The sequence below is a fragment of the Peromyscus eremicus genome, chromosome 12, assembly GCF_949786415.1.
Source record: "Peromyscus eremicus chromosome 12, PerEre_H2_v1, whole genome shotgun sequence".
Taxonomy (NCBI): domain Eukaryota; kingdom Metazoa; phylum Chordata; class Mammalia; order Rodentia; family Cricetidae; genus Peromyscus; species Peromyscus eremicus.
Window position 1 is genome coordinate 51182403 of NC_081428.1, and position 22443 is coordinate 51204845.

The 22443-nt window shown below is 44.3% G+C and overlaps 1 protein-coding gene across 3 annotated transcripts in view; it reads right to left on the minus strand.

Moving 5' to 3' along the window:
- Zbtb20 (zinc finger and BTB domain containing 20) overlaps positions 1 to 22443 on the minus strand; it is a 560418-nt gene that overhangs the window by 41376 nt on the left and 496599 nt on the right. For all 3 annotated transcript variants that reach the window (XM_059276799.1, XM_059276800.1, XM_059276801.1), the window contains 4 exons: positions 11010 to 11110; positions 8887 to 8938; positions 3225 to 3388; positions 2673 to 2854 (listed from right to left, as the gene is read on the minus strand). In XM_059276799.1, coding sequence (XP_059132782.1) covers positions 2673 to 2854; positions 3225 to 3235 — 193 coding nt within the window. In that variant the 5' untranslated portion in view covers positions 3236 to 3388; positions 8887 to 8938; positions 11010 to 11110. The remainder of the gene's footprint in view (positions 1 to 2672; positions 2855 to 3224; positions 3389 to 8886; positions 8939 to 11009; positions 11111 to 22443) is intronic.

The window sequence follows — 22443 nt, forward strand, 5'->3', positions numbered from 1 at the left end:
CTTGTCACCTTTCCTAGTTACAACAGAGCTGACTTCTCTTCTGTGGGGATGATTTATCTACTGTGGTTTTGAACCACATCACCATTATGAGTAGCCACACATTTCCAAGATGCCTGTTTATAGCTAGGAATACCATCTTTGCGCTTTGAACAGAGAGTTCTGGATGCTCAGAATGAGAGCAGATTCGTAAGCGCTCGTCAGCACCCACGTGAGTGAACTGCAGGCAAATCCTTCCTCAGTCAGGTGTCAGTTTTCTCAGCTCTCTCATCTGTAAATTGGGAAGAATCATGCTGACGGACAGGAACTGGGCATTAAGTCATGACTAAGAATAATTTTGCTAAGCACACAACAAAATAAAAAGGTGCTATGAAAATTCAAGCACTTGTGAAAGCTTGAACACCACATACTGGTAGAATGTTCCTGAAGTTAAAGAGACTAACAAGTCAAGGGCACTATTTTTAAATGCCCCAAATCTGTTCATTCTAAATAGGAACTGAATATTTTACCTTAAAGAAATTAGGCTTTTAAATTAATCTATGGTAAGAATGACATTTGAAAGTAAAAAAAAAAAAATTTCTCTTGAATGCAAGAAGAGCATCCAAAAAATTTAACAGCTTAAAATAAACTCCTTTCCTGTCTTCTCTCAAGCAACCTCCAAATGGACAGATTTCTGTGAATCTTTCCTAAAAACAATCTTCCTCTAAGTGTAGGCTCAAATCAGGACAAACTACAATCCAAATATGTTTGGAGAGAAGTATAATCTGTTTCAACAACAGGTTGGTGTGGAGAAGACTTACACATCTTAATGGCAAAATCAAAGTGACTTTCTAGACAGCTGAGATGAAGTGTCTCCTCCCACTTCGGACTCCTTCCAATTGTATTCACACACCCCACTGAGCTCCACTCACTGGCTTCCAGAGGGTCTGTAGTGACAACACCGTCTTGCTGCTCCTTCTACATATGCCAGGCAAGAAGGGCAAGCAAGGCCTGGCCAGAGGATGCTTACAATACTGGACGTGAAGCACAGTGGTTTTTCTATTCAGTCCGGCATTATTTGGTTGGACCAGATCTCTGGGCCATCCTATACAATCTTCCCCAGAGGTATGGCGGGAAGCCAATGATGAAGGTGTACACACTGAGACTCCAGGCCTTTTACCAGAGGGAAAGCCACCTTCCTGGTCTGCAGGGGCAGTGTGCACAAGTCTGTGGGGCACTGTGCCATGCTATTTTCAAGTTCTTCCTGTAATTACTATTAGGCTGGAGACTTCTGGGCAAGAAAGTCCAAGGACATGACTATGATGATGGTCCACGGGATAAAGTCCCTGCTTCCGCCCCTCCACGTCTAAAAAGAAGCCGCAAGTTTGACTGAACAGATCACGTGGCACTTAGTGACTTGGATCTCATTTTCTTTCCATTTTCCAGTGACAGCTGGAGTGTGGCTGCAGCCCAACCCCTGCCCTAGCTCACATCCTCTGTCTAGAGGCTATGATGGCAGAGTGGGTGGGGGAGGGAATCTCCCAGATTCACCCTTTGTCCTCCTTGCAGAATTTTACATTTGTTCTGCGAGAAAAATAACAGCAAGAGATTTGGAATTTCATTTCCTAATGGAGATTTTTTTTTTTTTTTTTTTGAATTTTGTCTTTGAGGAACAGGATAAATGGAGCCCTTTTGGGGAATAAAGCTTTCTTGGTATATTTAACTCCCTCCATTATGCCAACTCTCTGCCTGTTACCAGACACCCTGTGGAGAGATCAGTTCAGAAGAATTGTTGGGCATCTTGAAGCTAAAAGGAATACTTTTTCGGTTTGGTATTGTCAACACATGTGTTCCTCTCTCAAGTACTGGGTTACACTTGAGAAACGAGAAACAGCCTCCTAACGTGATTTATCAACTTTCTTAAAATAGAATTCAGAAGAGACTTCTAGATTAGTGAGATGGCAAAAATAAACAGCAAAGAAGTGATTTCAATAGTGACGACTCTCATTAAGTGCCCATTGCCAAATTTAGCCCATAGGCAGTTGTTTTAATTAAAAAATATTTTTAACCTGCATTCTTATTGGCAATGTGAAGTCTGGGTGGCTTTTGGATTCTTGGAAGCCATTCTCTTGTCTTCTGTAAATGTGTGCTACCCTTTAACCACTTCAAAATGAATTAAAAACTGGAAAGACCGAAATTCAGCCAAGCTACATGAGACTCCAAGAACTAATGCAAATCTGACTTGGGTTATGTAATTTGGAAAGGGTTGTTTCCTTGTGTCTCGCTGGCCTTCTGAGGTCCATATTTGGTTGTTCCATTTAGTAACGGTAGAAGGGCCGTTACTGCGAGCAAGAACAATCGGAAAACAGCAATACCGCTTCTTTTTGTGAGCTACTCATGAAAGAGACTGGGGCCCATGTAATTAATCAGCATTTCGGGGCCAAATGCCTGGTCACCTGGCTTGAATAGATACTCTGGTTTAGAAAATACAGATGCTGGCTGGATCAAAATGGTGGGTGGCATGCTACTCTTGGCTACTCAGGAAGACCAAATGGAAACAGCTTGCTCTGAATGCAAAACAGCCAGAACCCTGGGGCGGGCGGGCGGGCGGGCGGGGGTGGGGGGGGCGGGGGGGGGGGGGGAGAAGCACCATGCCAAGCACTGGGAAGACACCATCACCTCACTGGTGTACTCACAATCAGACGAGCCGGTGTGAGCGTGAGAGTTTGTCAGTGAATGTGTTGAGGGGATGAGGGCTGGAGACAAAACAGCTTGAAAGTTCAGGCAGGGAAGGCCCGGCTTGGCGCTGGATCCACCCGGCTGAGTAATCTCATTCTCCTCAGATGCCTTCTGGTTTTCAGCTGTCTTGGGTTTCTTCCTGAGAATAAACAAAGGGCTCTTTGAAGGAACTGACTGCATATTTGGGAAAAGGCATTTTTAGAATCTGTTAAAGATAACTTGATTTTTTTTTTTCTGAAGGGGGATGGGAGGGAGTCCAGTATGTCCCTTGTTTTAAAACAAGCTGATTCTTGTTTTTTTCCCTCCAGTAATGGCCTAACTGGGAACACATGAAAGCATATGGGCCAAGCAAACAGCACCACATTTGGACTCTGTTGGCTGTATAAAAAGACCCTGTCCCAGAACTTTAGACAGCTTGAGCTACGTATGGCTGACATTATCCAAGAAAGCATCCTTTTCCCCCCTTAGAGTTCTAACATGGTCTGGAAAAAATACTAGCGGAGGTTTACCGTTCTAGCATTTGTCAGGACGCTTAGAGACAGGACCCGTGGAGTAATGGGAAGAGCACTGGACTGGGAGTCAGGAGACTTGGGCTACGGTACTAGCTGTGCCTGCAACTTGCTGTGTGGCTTTGGGCACCTCACTTCACCTCTCTGGGCTTCAGTTTCCTCATCTGCAAAATAAAGGGCTTAGATTAGAAGGCCCTACAAGGCTCCTTCTAGCTTCAAGTCTCTGTTCTTGGAACACACTATGGAGTATCCCACTCTCCTGTTTCTATTAGTTTTACTGGAAGTCAACGCATAATTTCAAATCCCAGCCTCAATCTGCAGGCTGTCCAGACAGAGGGGCAGTGGCCGAGGTGTCTGTCCAGTAGGAGGTGAAAAGCGACTGCGAAGAGCTTAGGTTCCCCAGGTGAAAGCGGGGAGGTGGGCCACACACAGTCTCCACCCCACTCCATTCATCCAGGCCGGAAGCCGCTCTTTGATCTCAGGTTTAGTCCGGCTCCCAGAGTTTAGGAGTGTGGCTGGGGTTTGCCTTGTGAGAGAGCGATTGCTGACCGGGGAACAGTAATATTCTTCGGGGTCAGTAACAGAAAGTGCAATAGTTCAGCTGTCAGTCAGCTCAGGGCTCCTTTCCCCACGGCAGTGCAATCCACAGTAACTAGCAAAGCAGCATCTAGAGCAGACGGACCCCAGACCCCAGAAAAAAGGGATTATGAGTTCCTCCGTGAGCACATCCCCAGTTTCTGTGGCTTTGTGTCTTTTTCTATCACTATGTAACCATAGAGTATGTTTTTTTTTTCCTTTTTGGATAGATTATGTGTGGGACATAATTTGTTGTAAGTCGCTGTGTTTCCATGTTCTCCTTGTTTCTATGAGCATGGCATTGGACTTGTATACAGAATATTTCGTATTGAAATGTGTTGTACTGGGTAGTCAAATCTGCCCTCGCAGAATATGGTGTTATGATTAGTATGCTGTGTTTTTAGTCCAACAGGTTGTGAAATCAAATCTGTTTCTTCAGAGGGCACAAGGCAGAAATAGCATGGTAAAGATTGGAATTGGGGGGAGGAGGACTTTCTGATATATTTCTCAGTGTGGAGAAAGCCAACATAATAAAAACAAGCTTTATCATTGCCCAGTGGGTGACTCTGGGGCTAACCCTCGAATCCTATGCCTACCTGTGGGACCCCCAAGGATCTGTTACTCTGCTTTTTCAAATTAAGAGAGCATCCAAGGTCAAAGTCTCCAGAGTCAACCCTCCCCCTCTGTTTCTCCTAGGAGAAGCAATGCTTGCTGAGGCGTCTATTTCTAGTAGTGTGGTCTGCTGCGGAAGCCCCAGGTGCAGCACTCACCTTCCTCTGCCTCAGCTTACCCTGCAGTCCTCTCAAGTCTGCTCCCTCTGCAGGCAACTGCCATAACTCTTCCTGGTGCAGTGCTGCCCACTAACCCCCCCCCCCCCCCCCCCAGTCCTGCTGCTTTCCATTCACTAAATCCTGCAGGACCATGGCAGCCTGGCATTCAAGGTCAGTTCCTTATCTGCCCTCTCTTATCTCGTGGGTCCCATATATTGGCCACCTTGGAGCTTGTTTATCATTCCCAGACCTCTGGAATGTACATTCTGGGCTCTTCACCTTTACTCACTACTGTTCTTGCTTTGAATGGCTGTTTCTCATCTTTGCCTGGTGAAAAGCGGTGTGCCCTTCACACTTATTAAATGGGAGCTCCACGTTACACTGCTGCGGGTCCCCTCTTTCTGAAAGGATGACTCTTCTCCAGATGATCCTGAACTCTCTCAGTAGTTTCAGCATTCCTGTTTGACTCACTAGATCTTCTTTCAGTAAACTGTTCGTGACATGCCACTACTTCTAGGAGAGAATAACCTCTCTGTGGGAAGGGGATGTTTTAGTTATTGTTATACTCCTGGTGTTCATCCTTCCTTGCCTTCTGCCTTTCTGCTCCTCCCCTCATTCACTCATCCACATGTTCATTTTACAAATACCATGTGGCTGTGAGGTGTTATACAATCTGGGTTCTGTCCTCCCAGAGTTTACTGTCTAGTCTATACTGTGAACCAGGGCAACTTATGCACAGCAGCCATTCAAAAGCGGTTTGCTGATGGAATTCAACAGAGCTGAAATTCAAGTACACTTGGAGACTAGTCCCAGTCTGAATCTCAATTAAGCTTCCTAGTTTTTATGCAGCAGTGGAATCAACCTGGATTGGTTGCTTTTTCATTGATTACATGAAGAGTATTTAATAAGAATGGCTGGTCTTTGTAATTCATCTAAATATAGGGACAAATCACCAATGGCCATTACCATGTAGCAGAAAAGAAATGACCTCTGGTGCTTACAGACAAGGCCTGAGCTAGTTTCAGACATGTGGTTCACAGAATTAAGGGTGCTCTCTTCCAAGCACTAGCGCACTGCCCAACCACCAATGACTCTAATTCAATCCTGGAGACAGTGCACTGTTTACATCCTCGCCTCTTGTCTTGAACTGGATTTTGATACCTGTCTGAAATCCTGTGCTTCACCTTATGTCTAGGGGCACCTTGGGAGGCCGTTCCAGCTACCTCTGCAAGAAGAATACATTCAAAACCAACCTACCTGGCTCCTTCCCTCATTTGCTTAATATCACTTTATTTATCCTTTTACCATTGGCTGTTTCCCAGCTCACAGACAAGAGCACTGCACTCTGTCTGTCGGAGCAGTTCCTCTCCTACCCCAACCGCTTTCACAATTCTTTGGGACTCCTTTTTCTGAAGCCAAGAAACAGCAACACCTAACACCAGTCTGTCTGACACGCACAGGTGCTCTTCTACGACCCATTTTTTTTCTTTTGCAGTTTGTGGTTTATTAAGGAGGAAAGAGCAAGCTCTCTTGTAATTAACTGAAATGCCTTCTTTGGTTGCATAAAAAGGGTTGTATAAACATGGCACATCTGAGGACGTGTCTGTACAAGCCCGTGTGGCTTGCACTATCCCCTGGAGTCTGTAGAGGGCAGCAGCACACTGGCTGACTTCAGGCAGCATTTCAGAGAGCAAACTCCTACCAGAACCTTCCTCCTGGTCACCATGCCAAAGGTTGGTTTGCCAAGCTCTCTCTGGCCTCTCAGTCTCTTTCAAGTTTGTTCTCTCCCCCCGCCTGCTGTGCATCTCTCCCTTCTCTCTCTCTCTCTCTCTCTCTCTCTCTCTCTCTCTCTCTCTCTCTCTCTCTCTCTCTCTCTCTCAACTCTTTCTGTCTTTCTCTGTTAAAATTATACACTGTGATGAGGTGGCCCCTCAACCGGAAAATGAAAACTTCAACGAGAAAGTCAGACAGGCCAACAACAACAAAGGAAAACCCGGGGGAAAGGGGAAAGGAGCTGTGAGCGAGAAAGACTTCAGAACAAGAAAAGGGCAGATGTTTCGTAAATATATGCAAAGCAAAACTGGGTGTACCCTGCACACTTCCACAGAAAAACAGGCCAATCATTGTGCACTTCCTCCCGCCACGCTGGTGGAGCTCTGCATTCAAAAAAACAGAAAAAAAGAAAAGAAAAAAAAGGAAAAAAAAAAAGTGTGGCCGCAGGCACCCGCCTTTCAACGGTCAGTGCTGACATTCTGACTGAACATGTCCCAATTGTCCAAAGAGAACAAAAACATTTTCATCTCCCCACTGTGAACATTTTTGTTATGAGAAAAAGGCTGCTTTAAGAAATAGGAAGGCGGTTTAAGGTGAAGGGCGCCCGGCCGGCCGGGCTAGCCAGCAGTCTTCTGTTTTTTAACTCTCCCTGTGCTGGCCCTGCCAGAAAGTTTAGGGCTGAAATATAGCAGTGAGCAAGGCTGTGGAGGATTCTGGCTCTTCCCTAACTAGACCATATTGTTTGTGCAAAGAAATATGCATTAAAACATATGGATGCGCTGTTAGGTATTAAGCATGTTAAATGCATTGAAATTAGGCAGATCGGTGGTGTTGGATGTATATAGTTCACACTCCTTCGCACATATTGCACACATACAGTGATGGCAATACTTTCTGCAACATATGGAAAAATAAATATTTTATCCGTGTGAGCTCTTATCAGTCTCCAGGGTCTGTGGAGAGGCGAGTGCTTCTCTCTCTCTCTCTCCCAATTCTCTCCCTTCAGTAGGCTCCCACCCTCTCCTGCACATTAGCAGGCTTTCCACTTACCAGCCTGGTTAGATAGGAAAGGATTAGTCAGAACCTCCCTTTGATAAATAATTACTCAGTCATTGGATCAGGATAATTTAGAGCAGCGATGCCTTCCTCAGCCTTTTTGGAGTGGCCCCTATTTCCCGCCTCTGCTTCACAACTGTAGAGTGTCTGGGGAGGGGCTGGGGTGGAAGTAAAAAGCCACCACCACTCCCACCTGGGGAGGGGGACTTAGGAAAACTGAGCTCCACAGCTAGCAGCCATGTGCCCAAGGCAGGTCAGTCAGCATCTCTGAGCCCCCAGGTTCCCGATCTGCAAAATGGGAACAGAGATCCCTTCCGGCTGTGGGCTGTGGGTAAGAATAAAGGAGATGAGCCAGGCTGCGTTTAGCACAGTGCTGGCCCAGGAGCAATTATTCTATGGTGGAGCTTTTTGAAAAGTATAGTTCTGTGGTGTTCATGTTAGCTGTGTAAGTAAGGCATCTTCATTTTAGTAATCTTTTGAATATCTAGGTCAGGGCATGGGCCGGAGGATTGTTATTGTAGTGAACAGAGAAGGAATGTTAGGTTCAGCAACCTCTGCTTCCCACCCTGGTCTCCCCGCCCCCCATCTCTCTTCTGTTCACATGCTTCTCATTGCTGTGGCTTCACTGAGAGCTCCTTGGAGCTGAGGGTCAAACAAGCTGCACTTGGCTTGCAGTAGCCCATGGGCCCGAACACTATGGTCTATTCATGAAAGCAACCTCCAGGACTGTTGCTTATCATGCCTTCTTACAATTTATCCTTTCACAACTTGGCCCAATATTCTCACATTAATTTAAAATGTTTTCATGATTAAAGCATTTTATTATCTCAATCTTTTTTTCCCCCTTCTTCTTGGCAGGGCTGATTTACAATATTTTTCAGTGTCTTTCCTCACTGTAGCCAGGATCCTGGCAGGAAATCAATGGTACATGTAAAGGTTCTCCTCCACTGCCCCCCCTCCCCTTTTATTTTGAGACAGGGTTCATTGTGTAGCCTTGGCTATCCTGGAACTAGCTCTGTAACTGGTCTCGAACTCACAGAGGTCCACCTGCCTCTGCCTCCCAAGTGCTGCGATTAAAGGCATGCACCACTACTGCCCAGCTCCATGTAGATGTTTTAACTAAAGGGAGTTTGATGAAGGAAGTGCATCTCAAGGTGTAGATGAGACCAAGGCACACTCTCAAGAGATGGCGGAGCACCAGAGACCAGCAACAAAGCAGAGCTGTTGATCTCCTCTTTATCGCAGGGAACCTGGAAGCCAAGAGAGGGGCAGGGTTTCTGAACTGAGTCAGGATGGCACCAGGGTGCGCTCTGACATTCTCACTTCTTCCTGCTCCCAATTTGCATCTCTTACAGAAGTCTTCTTTAGTCCTGATTCTCAGGGAAGCTAGAGAACAGTGAGCCTGGGTACTGGAGTCCTGAGAAGTCTCTGGGTCATGCACTAGGACAGGGAATGGCAGGGGGGGTCGGCAAGGTTCATTAGCATACCTATTGTCTCCCCTTTGCGTTTCTTTCACACTTTTCCTCTCAATTATACTTTCTGGAAGGAAAAAGGAAAATAAAATCAAATCAGTCCTCTGTTAGCTTCCATGTACCTATTTTGTCTGTTTGCCATTTATAGAGCAGGGAAACTGAATGTAAGCTCACAAGTGGGGATTTGTTTGTGTTCCTTGCTACTATATCCCAGTGCCCAGAATAGTGTCTGGCACCCACTGAATGCTCAGCAAATTTTAGTGGAGTAAGTAGATATAGTCATCTCTGCTGTGCCAGATCCTTTATATACATCATCTCGCTTAATTATCACAACAGCAACAGTAAGTAGGCAGGCTTGCGCATGTGTGCAGGTAATTGTGATAAAACCCAGCACTTGCTTCAACCATCACCTCTCAAACTTTGGGGACAGGGGCAGAGCACTGGCAGCTCCCAGGACACTCTCAGAAAGGAACACACTTTTGTAAAGTTCCCATTTTTAATATTTTTCCCGACTTGGTGACTATTTCTTTGGTGTATGTAACAGTCTCTGAAGAGTAGACACTACTAGGGTTATAATCCAACCTGCCCATTCCCCAGGGCCCAGGAGAAGACGAAACACCATTCTGAGGCAAAAACAAGTGGGCTGTGCATTTCCTTGCAATTTCCAAGAAAGATCAGATCCCGATTCTTAGGTCTAGGTCTGTGTTCTCTGCAGCCCAAGAATGGAGGCGTTGTATAGAACACACAAACCTTGACACCAGTCTACATCCTAGCATGACTGCACTATTGGCACAAGCATCCTTCTGTGTTGAAGCAAAATTCAGATGTGAGAAACTATTCAGATGTGAGGATTTTGAAAGGACTCCTTGCACTCGATCATAAGGATAAATTATGCAATTAAGTTCCCTGTGTGATTATAGGCAGAAGAAACAACTTATTGTTTTTCTCTCATGTCATTAGGCCTTACTTAGTCCCTCAATGTCCTTCATTTCCCATCTTGGCTAGAAAGGCCTGTCCATCACCGACATACTAGCTATCATCAATTATCATCCAAGAGACCAAATACATTACGGGTAAAAAGACTCAAAACAAAATTCTAGCTTCATTTCTTTGGATTTGAAGTATGCTAGAACAGCTAAAAACACAGATAACATGAATATGAAAAATCCTATCTGGCACCTAAGAGAAGGAATATTAGCTTCTCAGGTTTAGTGTTTTCCAGTAACACAGACTTCTGCAAATCACCTTCCCATTAACTGCCTTATACTGTACAGGAAAACTTGTAAGTACAATTAAAATGAGATTTCATTTTAAAATGCATAGTTATTTTGCATGCATACCTTCTAAACAATTCAAATTTCTGGTGTTTCTTAGTGGAAAAAAGCATGTATTCATCTATTAGTTTTAATATGATTGGTTAGTAAATTTTCATTCATTTCCTGTGGATATTGACTCTCCTACCTGTCTTATTTCCTTATGAGGGATATATTTCTACAGAAACGCCCTGTGTACAAGGAACCCAATCAGCTACACAGTGCCATGCACCCAGAGGGCAGAGCAGATCTGGTTTGATGGGCTGGAAATATGGCGGAAGGAGCCCTGAATCCCAAAAGGAAGCCGTGGCTCCTTACAGTTGCAAGGAAGCAACAACATGGGGTATGTCCCAGGGGTCATGTAGGCATAGGCAAGGAAGCTGGCTCAGAGATCTGACCCGGGTGACATGAAAGGACAAGCAACTGCAAGACTCCATAGACGGGCACATGATGAGCTGTAAGCACAGAAGAGTAGCTACCGCCATCTTGGGAAGAGGCACACATGACCAAGTAGAATAGCTCCAGTCCCTGCAAGGTGGACAGAGATTCAGCATGACACAGCCCCCAGGAGATGGGAGACAGATGGGAGAGAACATGACCCAGGCATGCATGCAATGAATGCTGGAAGCTGAAAACAGCTGCGGGTATTGGGGCTGGTCACCTAAGAGATGAAAGTGTACCTAAAAGATGAAGCTATCTGAACTTTTACCTGCTTTTACAATTGTGTGGTTTATCATCATCATCATCATCATCACCATCATCATCATCACCATCATCCTCTATTAAATGAAGTAAACTAATTCACTGGAGGCATAATGTACTTACAGTAGTTTTCAGATAAATGGTGTCACTCTTCAGGTAATTCACTCCAAGGCTTGGGCCTAGTGCAGATGTTCATTGGGGCAGGGGACAGAGAGCGGCTGCATCTAGCAGAAACAAACAACAAAACAGCAAAGGTCGTTAAAGAGTAGTCATGGTTACGGCATTCTCTGTTCATTTATTTAACGGTTTTTGACAGAGATGAACTAAGGAACATGACTGAGGCTGGCTCTGCATCTTTGTTCCTCAGTGTTTCTGCGGGCTGCTGGGATGTCTGAGACATCAGAGCACCCTTGCAGTGCAGATGAAGTGGCTTTGGGAAGCTGAGTGGAGGTTAGACCAGAGAGACTGGGACAGCACCTTTCCAACTTGGCACAGCCAATGCTTCTGATGTTTTACATGTATTGATTGTTAGCTGACACAAATTTGTGGAACATATAACATAATGTTATCACGATGTTATGAGGTTTGTGTTCATTGTGGAATAGACAAATTAGTATATCTACTGCCTCACATTATATTTTTTGGTGATAGTTATTGTTGTTGTTGTTGTTTTAATCCTAGGGCAGGCAGTAAACTGTAAATCTCAGCAGCTGCCTGGAGGAAGAGAAAAGAGAAGAGAAGGGGGGAAAATCTCTGAATGCATGTCTTGTCTAGAATAAAATTTTTGTTTAGGCTAGAAAAATGTCTAAATAAAATTTAGTATTCTTTGAACATCCCCATAGCCTATGTTAACCACCATTTTATTCCCTGCTTCTATGAGTTTGTTTTGTTTTGTTTTGTTTTGTTTTTCGAGACAGGGTTTCTCTATGTAGCTTTGCGCTTTTCCTGGATCTCGCTCTGTAGCCCAGGCTGGCCTCGAACTCACAAAGATCCGCCTGCCTCTGCCTCCTGCCTCCCAAGTGCTGGGATTAAAGGCGTGCGCCACCACCGCCCGGCTTGCTTCTATGAGTTTACCTCTTTTGGATTCCATAGGTAAGAAAGAGCATGCTATGCTTATCTTCCTATGTCTGGACTATTTCACTTAGTGTTTCCAGGTTCACTCACGGCAGTGGCCAAGCTGCCTTCTTTTGACAGGCCGAGTAGTACTGCACGGTGTCCAGGTACATCCCAGCTCCAGTATTTCTGACTCCCTTCAGTCTCTCCCTTGCGCCTGCTCAGGCACTGCTTCTCCTGAAGACAGCCACTTCCCTGGTTTGGACTTTCGCCTTCTCCCTGTTCCCTTTGCATAGAACTGAAGAGTCTCCTTCCTTATCTTTAACCCCAGGGAGCACAGTCTTAGAACATTTAGATTATGATCTGTCTTCAGGGGCCTCCCGCTCACTACCCTCTCACCCCTGACATTCCTGCCTTCTGGGTCCTGCTCAGGGTCCACTTTGTCCCTGAAACTTACCCACCTTTGTGATGGGGTAAGACACTGTCCTGCTTGTCTCCCTGTCTTGAGTCTGCTGCTCTGTCTCCTGCACTCTGCTTGTTCCCTTCTCCTCGTCCCTTGATAGTAAATTCTTTAACATTCCCTCCGAAGGCTTTGTCTAGAACACTTGCCTGGACCTCAACAGGCACGTCCCAGAGAACATCTACACTGCTCTGTCTAGCTCTTGCTCGCTGCAGTACCACTGACCTGTCTTCTAAGGCCAGCGAGTGACCAGTGCACTCACCATTTGGTCACCAGTGTGCATACTGTATCCAGGAGACCCTTGGAAAAGATGAGCAGCTCAGGGTCTCTAACTCTTCGAAGCTTAACATCTCTGATGAGTATTACCAGCTCTTTTAAGTTAGAAACTTTAAGACAGACCTCACTTGTCTTTCTCTCCAAATCTGTTGCTACCCCAGAGTTGGTGCTACCTCTACTCCATGGCTTGTCTACAGTTGAGCAGTTATCCTGATGTTTTTGCCTTTCCAAAGCCAATCAGCTGCCAAGTTCTTCCTCTGGTCAACTTTCCTGAATCTACTTGTTTTTGGTACCCACCACCATTACCTCTTACCGCCTGCTGCCAGAACACTGGAGGACATCTCCTGACTGCCTCTCTTCTAGTTTCTTTTCGTTTTACACCAACATTCCACCTTTCTAACACTGGTACATTAGTGTTCTAAAGCACCACCCGAAACACATTCCTCCTGTGCACAAAAACCCCTTTGACGACTGCATAAAATTCAAACTTCTCAACTTGACATTGAGTATGTAATAAAGGTCCCGATTCAATTTTCAATTCTTGTCTATAGTTCATTCTACACATCAGCAAAGTCCCACTCTTTCCCACATGTTCATGCTATTTTTCTCTAATTCCAATGTCTACATAGAGCTTCTTTATGGGCCATTAAATACCACCTCATTTAGGAAGCATTTCTCAAAGGGAAATGCCCTGGAATCCTCAAGCACTGATTTGCAGGACCTCCTGGCACAGTCTACTGACTCCAATCACCATTTGTATCATTTCTCTCCCCACTCTTGAAAAGCAGAGACAATATCCCAGGGTGGAGGCTTCAGAAACAGCCTTAGAAGCAAATTTTCTCTCTGACTCTCTCTTGCCCTCCTCTGTCCTATCTCCTTTCATAACACAGGTCACAGAGATGAGAGATTCTTTTCTGCAAAGCAGGAGATAGAAACTGGAACCCTTTTCCTAAGAGCAGATCACAAAGTTTAAAAACACCGTTCTAATCTTCCCATGCCTTTCTGTGTAGGAACAGGCCGTAAATGTCCTGACATACCTTGTTTGGAAGTAGATCCTAAGACCCCAGGTTAAGAAATGGTCCTGTCCAGCCGAGGTAGAAGGAATGCTACATAGAGAGGCCAGCAAGAATCTGAACAGACAGGCCTTGCTGGGTTTCTGTGCGGAGTCTACTACCATTAGGTCACACTCCTTTTGACCAATCGTATTCCCACACAGCTGTCCATTCGCTAGCAAGCTTAAACATGGATGGCTCACCCTGTATCCTTGGGTATGCATCCTCAAGTCTCTACTATCAGGTAGACTTGTGCTCCAATGCATTTCTGGAGCTTTTCTCTTGTGACTAGTCTTTAGCTATAGTGGTGTTGGCAAAGTCCTTCTGTGGTGTATAGAATAAGGACCACACCTCTTTTCCTGCCCCCAGGGTACAATTCCTTGCATATGGATGTGTGCTCAACTGATGTTGGCTGAGTGCAATTCCAAAGGAAAAAGGAATCTTGCTTAGAAGGCATAGAAACTGAGGACGAACAGAAAGGACTTTGAAGCTCATCTACTCCACTGTCCTTGTGATCAGATGAGGAGATTAAGGGAGCCGCCTTCTCAAGGTCCTATCCTTGTTAACAACTAAGCAAGGATAACTGATATAAAAGGTCTTGTGTCTTTAAATATCTTTCAGGGCCTGATAAATACCAATAAGCCTACCAGACCACCAAGAGTGAAGTCCAGACCAAAAGGCCAGACCAGAGACAGGGAGAGTTTGTGGGAATACAATGTTTCAAAAATAACAAACTTGTTTCAGTTATTAGCATCAACAAACTGAGCAAATAAATACCATTTTATAGTTCAATAACACCTTAAAATGAGGGTGGATCATAAAAGCAAAGAAGCAGATTTTTCTAATGTTACCAGCAGTAATAATTATGATAATACTGAAAATACCACTGCTGTGATAAACTCAGACTGAAGACTAGGATGAGGCTTCTCGCACTTTGAAAAGGCCATGGCATCGGCTACAGTTCATGGTGGGAACAGGCTGCAGTAATTCTACGGTTAAATTTATCATAGCTGGTCGGCAGACTTGCCGCATTAACACTTCTATTCCCAGTTAGCTTTGTTCACTCTTCGGGCTCTGGATGTGCTTAAATTTGCACTTATCTTTCTCCTTATTTAATGGCTGCTCCACGTTTCATCTCATTTTCTTGCCTAGTTTCCTTCCAGGGATAGAAGAAATATTGTTTGTTCCATTTCTCCTCTGACCTCAAACAGAATCATTCTTTCTTAGTCCTAAATGAAAAGCTAAAACAAAGCAAACAAACAAAAAACCCAAACCAAACTAAAACTACAACCAAAAACAACTGCCTTGGGATAGTGGGCTTACCATAGCAAGTAGAACAGGGCTTCCAGGAGTTAGCTGACATTCTCACTGGCCAAGAGAGCTTCCTCTCAAACATCAGTCTATACTATAGGCTCTAGAGTACCACGAGGCCTCGCCAACTCAATGCTGGCCAGCAGAGGAAGAAGACGGTAATACCCATCAAACCCTTTTGGCTGGTACAGTGCAGAGGTGCCATGAATTGACCCATTTACCTTGGCAGCTGCATAACCAGCAAAAGTGGGCCCAGAAACTGTTCACTGTTCTTTCTAACACATCGAGTGGCTAGAGATTATTAATAGTTCGCCACACCGAACTTTCTTCTTTTTCATCTCCTGGCAACTACATTAAGGTAATAAAGAAAATCACTGATCAATATTCTCCCACATTGCAGTGAACAATTACCTGGCAATACACAGATCTCCTCTATGTAATTAGTTAAGTGTACATGTTCAGGACACATAACAGTTTACTACAAGGGTGGAATTTATAATTAAACAGAGGCATAATCTTCCTGTCCTTTAATCAAGCCCCTCTCCTTCCCATCCTGCCATGATCTTCCAGTTCTTGGCAAACTGTCTTCCACCCCTATTTCCTTATTTGCCCTCTCAGGTGCCTGCACACACCTGAGGGTCTATTAATCAGTGCTGCTGTGTGGTCCGTCATGTTGATTGCTTAAAGGGCAGTTATACTCTTAAAAAGACTCAGTGGAGATGACTTCATGGGGTTTCATATTTATTCCCTTTTAATGACTTCCATATCCAGTGGACTTAGTTTTTAAGTTAAAAGGTAATTTTTGAGGGGCTGCTGGTGCCACCAATTCTATCAAGACTCTGGAAATCCAGCTGTTCTCTCTGCCTCTTACTTACATCACCACTGTGATCAAGAATCTGCCCCGATGCAGAACAGAGGGTCACTTTTCTTTAGCTTGCTGCTTTGCTGGTGTCTCTGTACACCTGCCTCAGGAAGCTGTCTCAGAGTATGTCATGCTAAGGTGTGACTTCATTGTGGCCTTTGCTACTCACTCCTCAGAGGTCACCAAACCAATGTAAAATGGAAGAGTCCTTTCAGGGTGGAAGCTCACAGAAAGGGCAGAATGAAAACAATAGCGACTACTTCCTGGCTATCTACACTCTATCAGGGACCACACATAGGCATATATGAAAACATTCTCATTTAAATTTCTCAGCCATGTTGATTACTATGCCCAGGGTCTGGAGGAGGAACAACGACTCAGTGAGCTCATGGAACAAGTCTGTGATTAGGAAGCTTGGAGACCATGAGGCTAGACTCTAAGCAGACCTCATTCTGACTGTTGTTACTCTCAAATAGTTCTCCCGGAGCACAAGTACATTGCTGCTTCCGGCTAGGATCCCAGAGGGCATCCTTTCCTTGAGAGTCCAGAGTCACTGGGAAGGAACTGGCCTCGAAACTACCAATATGCATAGCTCCTTCCTAATTCCTTTCTAATCAGAGATGGGAGGGGTCTTCTGTCCATCTCAAGTTCTAACCAGCACACAAATCACCAGGATTTCGGAGTCAGCATGTCTGGGTGGAGCCTGCAGTTCTGCATTTCAGCAAGTTCCCAGCTGATGCTGATGCTACAGGTTTGGGTACCACAGGTCTTACCTCTTATATTCTCTTTTCTAGTAGGGGTTTGTTTTCCAGGGGCAGTTCAGCTGAACAACATGGCTTCTGATTCTGGGTCAGTGTGTCAGTCATCAGACATTACAATTTCAGGGGGTTCTGACATTGAGTACATCGTAAACAACAACAAACAATTGTTTCTAGATCTCCATTAACTTCCCTCAACTTCTGGAACTTCAAAATGATAATGTCGTAAACATGCCTTGTTCCCATTTTTACATTATTGTTATTTTTAACAATAATTATCTGGTAATAATTCAAATAACACCTTTCCTCTGAGAAATTCAATGAGCTTTACTAACCTTAATTGTCTAACAGCAATTCCCAGGTGTAGACAAAGCTGTCTCAAAGATCACAGTAAATTTAAAATTGCTCCACTTCCTCATTTCTTCGTTCTAAATGAAGTGGTGAGTCAGTGGTGAGGGGTACTAATGGCAAAGACGCACGAGCTAATAATCTGAAGCACAGAGATGTCATGGCCAAGGGTAAATGCAAAGAAACAAAAAGCTAGCAGTGAGGAGTACAATGTGTGTGTGTGTGTGTGTGTGTGTGTGTGTGTGTGTGTGTGTGTGTAAGAGAAGGGAAGGTGGGGGAAAGAGGAGGAGGAGAGAGAGAGAGACAGAGAGTAGAAGGGAGAGAGAGAAAGGGAAAGAGAGGGAGAGAGGGGGGGAGAGTGAGTCAAAGGACTAAGAGAAGGGAATGAAAATTCTAGAACTATCTGGATGACCTCAGGTAAGTCACTGAACCTCTAGGTGGATCACCCTTTCCATTTGTAAAAAGAAGGGATGGGTTTTATGATTTCAAGATCCCTTAAAAACTTAATAGCCTCTTGAGAAGAAAAATGTGGGAACTACATAGCTTACCACCCTGGGAAGCCATTAAACATGTTTAAGAGATCTATTTGACTTTTAACTTTTTAACTAACTACCTGGAACAAATTCTCAAGTCACTATGAGTAATCCTACCTGATGGACACTGGTGACAACCAGTAAACAAGGCAGGGACCAAAGACAGCATGGTCAGACTGATCAGGACCCTAGCTTCAGCTTCTCAATGCTGTGAGAACCGTTTACAGTCTTACACTGTAGCTCACTAATTAACTACCAGTTAATACTCATGTCTAGGAGAAATATCTCTGATGATTCAATGACCCCTGGAATGGCCTTGCCAACAGAGAGTGAAATCATAGTCCAACTGTTTGTCACAGTAAATCTATTTTAATCTATGCTAATTTTCTCCACGGAGACCCTGATTCCTTTTTTGACAATTCACAAACTGTTAATAAGAGCTGTACATCCCCAAAGCCTTAGTATTCCAGGTAGCCGATTCTTATTTAAAACAAGAGACCTGGGGATCAGGTGATACACAGTGGCATGATATTCTTTGGCTTAAATGAAGCCTTAGTGACAGGACATCCATCTTACCCTCTCCTTTCTAAGGCATTTTAACTGACACCTTCCTGTCCAGAGAGCCTGTCACAGGCCCTGGTGACTTTAAGGTATCTTTAAATTCTGAAATAAGGATCCTAACAGATGCATGATTTGTGGCCAGAATGTTTCCTGGTTTATCAGTCTTTTATACTTCGTCGCTTGCATTATATTTCCTGTACTTACCATTACACTTTTCTGGAAAAACAGGTACTAGGATACATCACAGTTGCTTTGCCCCAGCTAACACACTCCAAGAATTTCCCTTTCCCTCTTCTGTTCCCTCACCTTGGTGACAGTTTTGGCTACCACAAACTAAATGCTTATCATGTGGTAAATATGCTTTTTCATTAACTGTTTAACTTCATGTCTTACAATTACTCAAGGTATTTTATACATAGACAAGGCAGCTGAGGTTGTTTAGGAAAGACAGCTATTTGCCATAGGCCACGAAGCCCAGAGGAGCAAAGAAGGATGTAACATCAGGTTTTAATCACACTGCCCGGAGGTGTGGCCTGTAGCAGCTTGTAATCACTGACCCGCTGACCTCCTTCCTGCCTTCATTCCTGTTCATCCAGGGTCCTCACCGCAGGCTTTTGTTAGAAACTCCATCATGGGCCTCTACTGCTTTCTTTTGAACTTTTTGTACTTCTTAAAACACTTGATTCATGCCCTCCCTACACTAATACTTGAATCTAAATCACCACCACTACCCCTGACCCCATGCTGGGGACTGAACTGGAGGCCTCTGGCATGCTAGGCATACGCTCTGCCACTGAGCTATACTCTGGTCCACCACTTCTTTTCCACAGACCTTCAGTATCCTTCTTCAGTTACTGCTTGGCCCTCATTCTCTCTTTATATGACTCTTTTGAGGTCTCCCATGTCACTCCAATTCTGCCAACCCCAGCTTTGAACTCACCATTCTTAATGTGTAAAGAGCCTAGTTTCAATGTGACCTCAGTCCATCACTGACCATTGCGTTCTGTCCTTGTATCCTTGGTAACCTTCAGATTTCCTGTTCTTCTCAACTTTTTTTTTTTTTTAAAGATTTATTTATTTATTATGTATACAGTGTTCTGCCTGCACTGCCTGCAGGCCAGAAGGGGGCACCAGATCTCATGATAGATAGTTGTGAGCCACCATGTGGTTGCTGGGAATTGAACTCAGGACCTCTGGAAGAGCAGCCAGTGCTCTTAACCACTGAGCCATCTCTATAGTCCCCCTTCTCATCTTTTTTTTTTTTTTTTTTTTTTTTTTTATTTATTTATTTATTTATTTATTATATATACAGTGTTCTGTCTGCACATATCCCTGCAGGCCAGAAGAGGGCACCAGATCTCATTACAGATGGTTGTGAGCCACCATGTGGTTGCTGGGAATTGAACTCAGGACCTTTGGAAGAACAAGCAGTGCTCTTAACCTCTGAGCCATCTCTCCAGCCCCCCCCCCCTTCTCATCTTTTATGTGCAGTAATTCCCCTTAATTTCTTCACCATCTTGGGCCTCCAACCCTACCCATTGTTTCCATGCACAAACCTTAGTGTAGCTGACTTTTGCCAAATCCTGCTCATTCTTTTTCCTTTCTTAGTTGAGGAGCATGGCTCCTATACTGCCATGCAGCATGCTAAGTTTCTGGACGCTGGTCTCCTTTAATCACCTCCATTTTTTTTTTCATCCACACTTGATTCTCCCCTCCAAGGCTCTCCTCTCCAGTCCTCACTTCTTGTGCCTACTGCCTTCATCACTGATCCTTCTCTGCAGTCAATGGTACATTCATTCTCAATAGCACTGACCATCACAATGTAATTTCTCACTTGGTTTTCAACTCTGGACCTTCAAATCCTTTAAGGTGGTATATCTCAAAATGAGTTTTTAGGATACTAAAAAAGGATCATAAGGAAAAAAAGGGCAGGGGAGGGGGGGTTCTTTGAAAGGTGGCTCCATTGTTGAAAGTGTTGGCTGCTCTTCCAGAGAACCCTGGTTCAAGTCACAGACCCTGCAAGTCGAATCACAGCCATTTGGAGTTTCAGTCCAGGGGACCGAACGCTCTCTTCTGACCTCTGCTGGCACCAGACATGCACACGGTGCTCAGAAATACATGTAGATAAAGCTTTCATATACATAAATGAACTCATTTTTAAAATTCAAAGTTGGGCTGGTGTGATGGCTCCGTTTGTGAAGGCAATTCTGCCAATTCTGAGCACAACCCCGGGGACCCAGGGGTTAGAAAGATAAGACAGACGACTCCCCAAGTCTGACCTCCATGCCGCCCCCAACCCCACACAAGAAAGTTACTTAAAAGAAAATCTGAAGAAGGTTTGGGTCAAATAAATTTAGGAAGCCCTATAGGCTTTGTTCCCTCTTGTATGCTCACCATATACTACAGAGGTGTTGAGGACCCCATATTTGCCCAAGCTTATTGCATTTATGGGACATTATTTCACCCAAAAAATGCCTGAGGAAAATTAGAGGAAAGCTTTTTTTTTTTTTTTTTTTTTTTTTTGCCTATGATGAAAGTCACTGATTGTCTATACAATGAGGTCTTTCTGTTAGTACTCCATTTAGTATTAACCTGCTAACTCTTAGGGGTCAGAAAGATAAACACATTTGCCTCCCTAAGCTTCTGAGCACACCATGTAAATGACAGTATACCACCATTGTCACCTTCCCTTTTGTACCAGAACTTTCTTCCCATTCAAGGCCCGCAGGAAGACATATCCCTTATGAAACCATCTTTGGGAGGAATGCCTTGGGCGACATTGACCTCTGACATTGGCTTAGCATTTAGATAAATAGTGTTTACTGTCTGCTTTCTGTATCATTTGGGAGTGTGTCAGTCCTCTAGGGAACAGGCTGCCTCATAGTTTATAGAAACATCAACACCTACTGCAGGTCTTTGCACACATTAGGATGTTATAACCATGTTACTGGTTGCCATAGTTATTGGAGGCCTGATAAGTCCAGCTCTGATTTCTGTAGGAGGCTGTTTAGGATGGTAAAGGCCCAGGTAGAATGTATGATACTTTGTTGAAAAGAAACACCATCCACTATTACAGCCATTACCTCACCAAATGCCACCGTGTCTCAGGCTTTTGAAAAAGACTGGACCTACACAGCAAAGGCTGCTTTGGGGCTAACTGTAAGACAGACTCTGCCTTAGTCGGTACCAAACAGAGAGCAGGACAAAAGGATAAGAAGCACCAAACAAACATGCTTTTATACCAAGGAAAATTTCTATTTGTGATCATTAAATCACGGTAACCTGATGCAAACAAAGACGTCATCGGGGCATGCAGCAGGTGTCTGTAGAATTCCCCGCCACCTTTCACCCATATACTAGCCTCTGTCTCCAGTCTGTCTGGAGACACATTGTGTTATGTAAGCTAAGGCAGCCCGGCAGCTACTTGTACAACACAAAACTCCCAAACAGTGAGTTCTGTCTTCCCAGAGAACTGGTTACTGCCACCACACAGAGGGCCCAGAGCTGGTCTTCCCAGAGAACTGGTTACTGCCACCACACAGAGGGCCCAGAGCTGGTCTTCCCAGAGAACTGGTTACTGCCACCACACAGAGGGCCCAGAGCTGGTCTTCCCAGAGAACTGGTTACTGCCACCACACAGAGGGCCCAGAGCTGGTCTTCCCAGGCCAGTGCAGAGCAATCAGATAGCAAAGGGCTTTGAGTTCTGCAGATGAGATGTTATCTCAAGTAGAGACTTAACCTATTTCCTAACAGTGAGTTTGTGCTGAGATTGGGGCTAGAAATATAGTTTCTGTGTGTACTATCAGGGAGTTTCATTGTGTTCAGGAGAGTACAGCTTTCTTCCTTAAAAACTGTAGGAACAGATGACTTGTATAATTTATTAGAAGAGTAAGTGCTCATTAAATATGGTCTGTGAAGTCTTTCACTTCCCTCCTTGATTAAAAGAGTGGTACACAGAGGATTTAGTTAAAAACTATTTTATAAATGAGAATGTTTACTTATGTTTTACCTTAAAATAGATAAAGAACATGTGAAATAGCAGAAATATTAATGAAATTTTGTATCATCCATAGTTAATAGCCTTAAGAATGTATCACGATGTTGATCAACACTAGTAAGCAATAATGGTATTTCTTAAAATGAAATTTTGTTGCAGGGGATTATTGGCTTGATGAGAGTACATGGCTAGACAGTTCTCTGTCATTTCTACACTCAAAGTTGTCTTTTTCGGCGGCTTACATGTGTTAGAGAGATGAAGGGCAGCCTGCCTGTGGGGTGTGGAGCTGGGGCAGGACTGCTATTTTCTGAGTTCTTCAGGCAGGAACTAGCTTCTTTTTGTAGCT